At 48.7% G+C, this 6,607-nt stretch overlaps 1 protein-coding gene across 1 annotated transcript in view; it reads left to right on the forward strand.

Moving 5' to 3' along the window:
• The first annotated feature begins 68 nt into the window (after positions 1 to 68).
• The window catches only part of SCD5 (stearoyl-CoA desaturase 5), an 82,881-nt gene continuing 76,342 nt past the window's right edge, over positions 69 to 6,607 (forward strand). Inside the window, exons 1-2 of the mRNA XM_004703402.2 lie at positions 69 to 87; positions 230 to 360. Coding sequence (XP_004703459.1) covers positions 69 to 87; positions 230 to 360 — 150 coding nt within the window. The remainder of the gene's footprint in view (positions 88 to 229; positions 361 to 6,607) is intronic.

Here is a 6,607-nt window from a genome sequence, read left to right on the forward strand (position 1 = left end):
CCACATGTGTTTATTGGCCAGGTTGGCACAGTAAACCTTAACTATATCATGTGTAAAGGACAAGAATCATGGTTAGATTTTCTGGAGGTAAGTTATCCTCTTTTCTTTCATCAATAGCAAAAGCTGCATGTCTCCAAGTTTCACATCCCTATTCAGGAGAGAAGAAAGCACTGGGGACATTTAACAGCATGTGACATTTGCTGACATTCTCCCTGCTTGTGTCTTGCAGCCTACTTCTGCTTCCTCCTGACTGCTCTGGGCGTGACAGCTGGTGCCCATCGCTTGTGGAGCCACAGGTCCTACAAGGCCAAGCTGCCTCTGAGGATATTTCTGGCTGCCGCCAACTCCATGGCTTTCCAGGTGGGAGATGGCATGTCCTCTCTGCCTTAGACACCCAGTACATACGGCACTAGGAGAGGGAAGAAGGGTGGGCATAAATGCTCCCTCCGAAATGATCCCCATCCCAGGCTCAGTCTCAGACCCTGAAGACTCCCACGCCTGTTCTAACTTTTATTTCCTTGTAGCATTGGATACAGCAAAGTGTCAGTGAGTGATTTTCTTCCCCCAGCCCTGCCAAAGTATGGCGGGGACAGGAGGTGCCGCCATCCAGAGCTCCTGTCCTATACATACCTTCGTTCTCTGTGCAGCACTAACCAGGGAGAGCACAATTGATGCCAGATGCACAAGTGCGTCCCATCCCACGATCATCCCTGGGCTGGCTGTTGCATAGATCCCCATTTTACATACAAGGACACGAAAGCTTTGGCGTCTACAGCATTTGCACAAATCCTATGACTGAGGGGAAAGAAAAGTCACTCCAGGATAGGCTAAGGCAGCTCTACCTGACTCCTATGAACCAGACCCCTGCGGTTGCTCTGGAGATAGTGGTAGCAAGACATCTGGAATGAGAAGTTAGAGCATTTGAGTTTTCTTCAGTGGTTGCTACCCGTAGAACCCTGGATAAGGGACAGATTACCTGCAGCGACTTCCTCTGTGACTGCAAGCATAGCTCCTTATTCCTAGGGTTGGTACCAAATCCCGACACGTGGGCTGTTGCTGCTGCTGGGTGCCATTGAGCTAGTGCTGGCTCATGGCGAACCCTGTGTTGGGACAGATGCTCACAGGCCTTTCTGACATAGAGTAGCTGGATGGGCTTGAACCACCAACCTTTCAGAGAGCAGCCGAGGGTTGTAACCCTTTTACCACCAGGGTTCGATCACTGAAAATTATAGAGAGCTCTGTAGATAAGAGAGTACCATTACTACACTGTTGGGCCGTGTCCTTTTCGAGGGTCCCAGCCCTAAACCACTTCCCACCCTCTCGGGTCATGCTTTGTAGCTGCTGGAGCTGTGATTTGATCAAGGATCTCTGTTCTCACAGCTCCTCATCTGATCCAGGTAGGGTCGGTGAGAATAACCTGTTGTCAACATTTCTGCTGCCAGTGACTCCAGGCCTGTGCGTTCCACCCATGGGGAAGAAATGGCAATTCCCAAATAGGCCATCCAGGACCTTCTCTGTAACCCAGACAAGCAACCCCTCCTTGGCCACCTCTGCACTGGGAAACCCCCCCCCCCCTCCCGCCCCCCCCTGGAGTGTTTCTCTAAGTGCTCTGTTGCTACGGGTTCCTTCTCTATTTCAGGGTTCCCACCTACAGTGGGAGCTCTCAGAATACAGATCGGCAAACACACAATAGATCAGTCAGGGAGCACAATTTGTGTTATGGTTATAGCTGGTTATAAGTCCATCGCCGTTGGCAAGTAGGAGCAGCGTGCTGGGGAAATGCTGTGACGAGCAAAGAAGGAGCCGGCAGCATCCTGGCTGCGCGTTCGTTTGCTCACCATCGGCCGTGGGAACCCGGCTGCACTTTATTTGGACTTTGACCCTCGTATTTCAGTGTTCTTGGTTTGTCACAGCAATGGTTTGATCCTAATACTTTCGAAACTTGTTGACTGAGGTTTTATTTCCTTTATTTAGTTCAAGCGACTTATTGGTTTTAGCTTCCAATGAGGTACTTCATGTTGTTATAAAACTCTTTTGGTCACTGAGATTCTAAAACTCAGATTTTTCTTTTCCCAATGAAGCTATTTGTTTAGAACTCATTTTTTAAAAAAAACCCGAGTCTGCTCAACACACATCATGTAAGAGAACACCAGGCCGTGATTTTCAGTGGACTCAGGGAGAAAGCACATGAGAGAGGTCAATACCCAGGTCCCAGAATAGCTTCCTCCCTCTGTCTGTGGCCCGAGTTGCAGTTGGCGTGCGTTTTAGTTTTGTTATCTGCAAAGGGGGTCATAAGGTTTACCTCGCAGGGTTGTTGGGAGATGGAATCATGACTATGAAGTGCCCCGCTCATGGGGCGGCGCTTGACGTTAGGGGCTGACAAGTCAGGTCCCACCCATCGCCCCCCACGGACAACGAACCACACCCCGCCTAGTTCTGTGCCACCCTCACAGTGGTTCTTACACCCGAACCCATGCTCCTAGCCCCTGTGCCCCTCCATTGTGTCCAGGGCCTGTTTAACACTGCCCCTCCACGTTATCTAGCATGGTGGCCTATTCTAGGCCCTGTTCTCTATAGGTCACATGTCCAAAGTACATGTGAAGTCTCGGCATCCTAGCCTCTAAGGAGCGTTCTGGTTGAAGTTCTTCCAAGACAGGTGTTTGTTCTTTTGGCAGCCCATGGGACTTTCCGCATTCTTCACCAGCACTGTAGATGCAGCTGTTTTTCTTCAGTCCTTCTTCTTCGGCTCACAGTAGCCCTCAGTAAATCTTGTCCCCCCCTCCTCGTTAGGGTGCTCGGTAGACTGTCACGTTGTTTCCTATTCCAGTGTCCCCCATAGGGAAAACACACAGTTACACGAATGAATGAATAAATAGCTTGAAAACGTATTTTTAGAAAGCATCAAGTTTGAACTATGTCTACTTTTCCCAAGACACCATTTGTGGTGAAATTTTTTTCATTCATTCATTCAACAGTTATGTCTTGAGCACCTACTATGTGGTACTCAATGAACAGATATAGTGGGTTTGCATGAGCAAACACTGTCACAGTCCTTGTCTTCTTGATCGTTTTGCTCTAGTAGGATTAGAATTCCCATAATCTCCCAGGGAGGTGTCCAATGTTGGTTGATCTGCTTCTTTGGTTTTGTGTTTAGCCATGTTCCACATGCTAGGTGAAGGGTAGCTAGAAGGTCAGCAGTACGAGGGACCTCATACCATGTGTGTCTGCAGTGTCATGAGAAAGACCACTGAACCCCGGGAGGGAACCCCCTGGGAAAGTGAAGAGTGTGCCGGGAGCTGCCAGGCTCAGCTATTTACTCAAACCAAAGGAGCCCTGCTGTTGAGTCGAGGCCGACTCATGGTAACCCTATCACACAGAACAGAACCGATCCTTGGAATTTTCCAGACTGCAAATCTTTATGGAAACAGTCACCGCATCTTTTGCCCATGAAGAGGCTGGTGGGTTTGAACTGCCAGACTTGCAGTTAGCAGCCTAATGGTATCCCACTGTTCCACCAAAGCCCCTGGATTCTCCCACGCCCCTGCCTTCATACTGAGTCACTGATTTAGTTTCCCTTCTGTCTCTCTGTTTCGAAAGATAGTTTGAAAGACTGTTCGCCCCTTCTCCCCTCAGAATGATATGTCTTTGGCCTAAACGGAAGAGTCATGCCACAGTTATGTCTGTTGTGTGAATTAGCAAGGCTTTTGCAAGATGCTACAAATAAGATCTTGAGCAACAAGAACATATGCAGTAAAATCAAATGTAAGCCGTTTTTCTGACCCTGGACTCAGCATGTCACTGGCCTGACATTTTTTGAAAATCGATGGGTTCTTGAGGGGACACTTTGATTCCTTGTCTCAACCAAGAACTGAAGCTGCTTGGCAAGTGTGTTAGTCTGGGTACTTTAGAGAAACAAATCCACAGAAACTCATGTATAAGAAAATTTTATATAAAGGTTAAATACACATCAAGAAAACATCCCAACCCAGTGCTGCCCAAGCCCACAAGTCCAACATTAACCCATATGTCCGACACCAATCCACAAAGTCCTCCTCCATCTCACAGAACAGACACTATGACACCTACTGTAGGAGGAAAGCCGAATCAGTGAACGTGTAAGCATCTCAGCGCTGGCAGGGGTCTCCACATAGCTGCTCCAGCACCCAGGGCTGCATCGGGGTAGGTCCATGCACCTTCACCCTTGGGATGTCTTGCAGGAAGTCAGCCTTGCCAGCTGAAGCAGGTAACTGGCTAAGGCAACTGCAACCTGGTCGGACCATCACAAAAAAAATCTGAGAACTAGAAAGGCGAGGCTCACCAAGCCATTTATCCCTCCGTCCTTCAATTAACCCCACATGTGTTTATCAGCCAGGTTGGCACAATAAACTAACTACCTCAGCAAGTATGGGCTCTGAAACAAATATGAGGTCCAGAGGGTCAAGTTCACTCTGGCCAAGATCCTGGACACAAAGGTATCCAGGTGCCGCTGACCCTACAGGAGAAGGACCCACAATGTCTATTTGAAAGGACTGTGCTGCTTTGATGGTGCTGGATGAAGGCAAGATGAAGCTGGATTGCGTCTTGCACCTAAATATCAAGGATTTCTTGGAGCTGCACCTGCAGAGCCAGGTCTTCAAGCTGAACTTGGCCAAATCTGTCCACCTTGTCCAGGGGTGGCCGGGTAGCTTCACCTCCGGATCTGCACGCAGGTGGTGAACATCTCATCTTTCAGTATCTGCCTGGATTCCCAGAAGCGCGTTGCCTTCTCCCTCTTGTCTCCTTATGGAAGAGGCCACCTAGGCCTTGGAAGAGGAGGAGCGCCCAGGACTGCGCAGGACTGGTGCCCGTGGCGATGACTAAGAGAACTAAGCCCACTCATCCCCTCTGGGTCGGGGACACGGACTAGTTTTCCAACCAGATAATAAAAAAGCTGGATCAGCTGCAACAACCACAAGAGTAGATTTAAATATTTTAACTTCCACTTCCCTCTCTTTGGAGGAGTGTATGTGGGAGCTGGGGATAAAGCGGAGGTACTTCCTTCGGCTCTGAAAGAGAGTGATGGGGCAGAATTGCCCAACAAGGAGCTATTATAGTCCCCTGACCCCTCTAAATGATTGCTTTCAGCAAGAACTCACCTTTGTCCCTGCCTACGTCCTCTTCCTTTGCCCATAGTAGGGTGCACATCAGCTTAAAGATGGCTTACAAAGTCCTTACCGTTTGCTCCAAGTCAAAGATGGACCCAAGAGGGGTTCCTGCCCCTCTGTTGTCTCCAGGAGTTCGGTTTCCACCGACGATAAACCAGGGCTTGCGTGTGTGCTCTGTCTCTCACCCATGCAGCCACCTCTGCTGGTTCCATCCGGGTCTCTTGGTAACTCTGTCCCAAGCCAAAAGTACCATTGGATGCTTTAGCCAACCCTCTGATTACACTTCATCGGAGCACATGAGCAAGGCATTAGATTCAGCACTGGAAGGGAGCTTAAAGGATTTAGTTTCAATCTTCTTACTTTATAGAGAGAGGACACAAGAGGCCTGAGAACACTAGTGACTTGTCAAAAGTCATCTGACTCATTAGTGGATAGACCCAGACTAAACCCAAGTGTCCTTTGACTCCATTGGGGTTGCTCTTGTGTCGTGTCATACAGTGTGATTTGCAAATGGGCCAAACTTTACATATGAAACTGTCAGATAAGCCACACGGTAGTGAGCCATGATCTTTGCAAGTATATAACAACGACAACAATATGAAATAAAACAAATGTTGAGTGCTGGCCGCAGGCTAGGCACTGCTATAAGTGTGTTGTATAGTCACCTTCTGATGCACCTACAAGGTCGTTGTTCGCTGCCACTGAGTTGGTTTCGATTCAGGGTGACCTCATGTCCAACAGAATGAAAAGCTGCCTAGTTCTGAGCCACCCTCACAACTGGCAAAAAGCCCGGGTCTGTTTTCATAGGTACTGTGTCAGTCCATCTCACCGTGGGCCTACCACGCCTCTCTGGACCCTCCCCTCCACCAAACATGATCCCTTCTGATGACATGTCCAGAGCACGTGAGTCAGACATTAAACTGTGGTGATCCCTAAGTTTTCTTTGGCTAATTTTAGATAGTTACTCACCAGGCCTTTTCCCCCCTTAGTCTATCTAAGTCTGGAAGTTCTGCTGAAAGCTGCCCACCATAGAGCAGCACTGCGGTTATTTGGAATAATAGTGGCGTAGCTTCCAGCATCATAGCACCAGAGTATAACAAACTGATCTATAGATAGGTGGTGGGTACTATTATTTTCCTCATTTCATAGGCGAGGAAGCTGGAATAAGAGGCCATGTAACCTACCTAAGGGCATGACGATTGAAATGCCAGACTTGTGATTCAAAGGCAGGCACGACTCGGAAGTCAGCCTCTCCTGTGAAGTTGCAATGCCTCCTGCTGTCAGGGTGTGTCTGCGTCCTTTCTTCTGGCAGATGCATGTGCGAGACATTGCTCCAGGCACTGGAGAACACATCAGACAAGGCCCTTGCCCTTGTAATACATCTCTTCCAGAAGGAGAGGGAGTAAGTAAACAAGCAAGCCAACAAAGAAACAAGTTTGTTCCAGGGAAAAGGAGTGTGGTGA

The sequence above is a fragment of the Echinops telfairi genome, unplaced genomic scaffold (genome assembly GCF_000313985.2).
Source record: "Echinops telfairi isolate 266 unplaced genomic scaffold, ASM31398v2 ScPeMD7_7468;HRSCAF=8506_0, whole genome shotgun sequence".
Taxonomy (NCBI): Eukaryota; Metazoa; Chordata; class Mammalia; order Afrosoricida; family Tenrecidae; genus Echinops; species Echinops telfairi.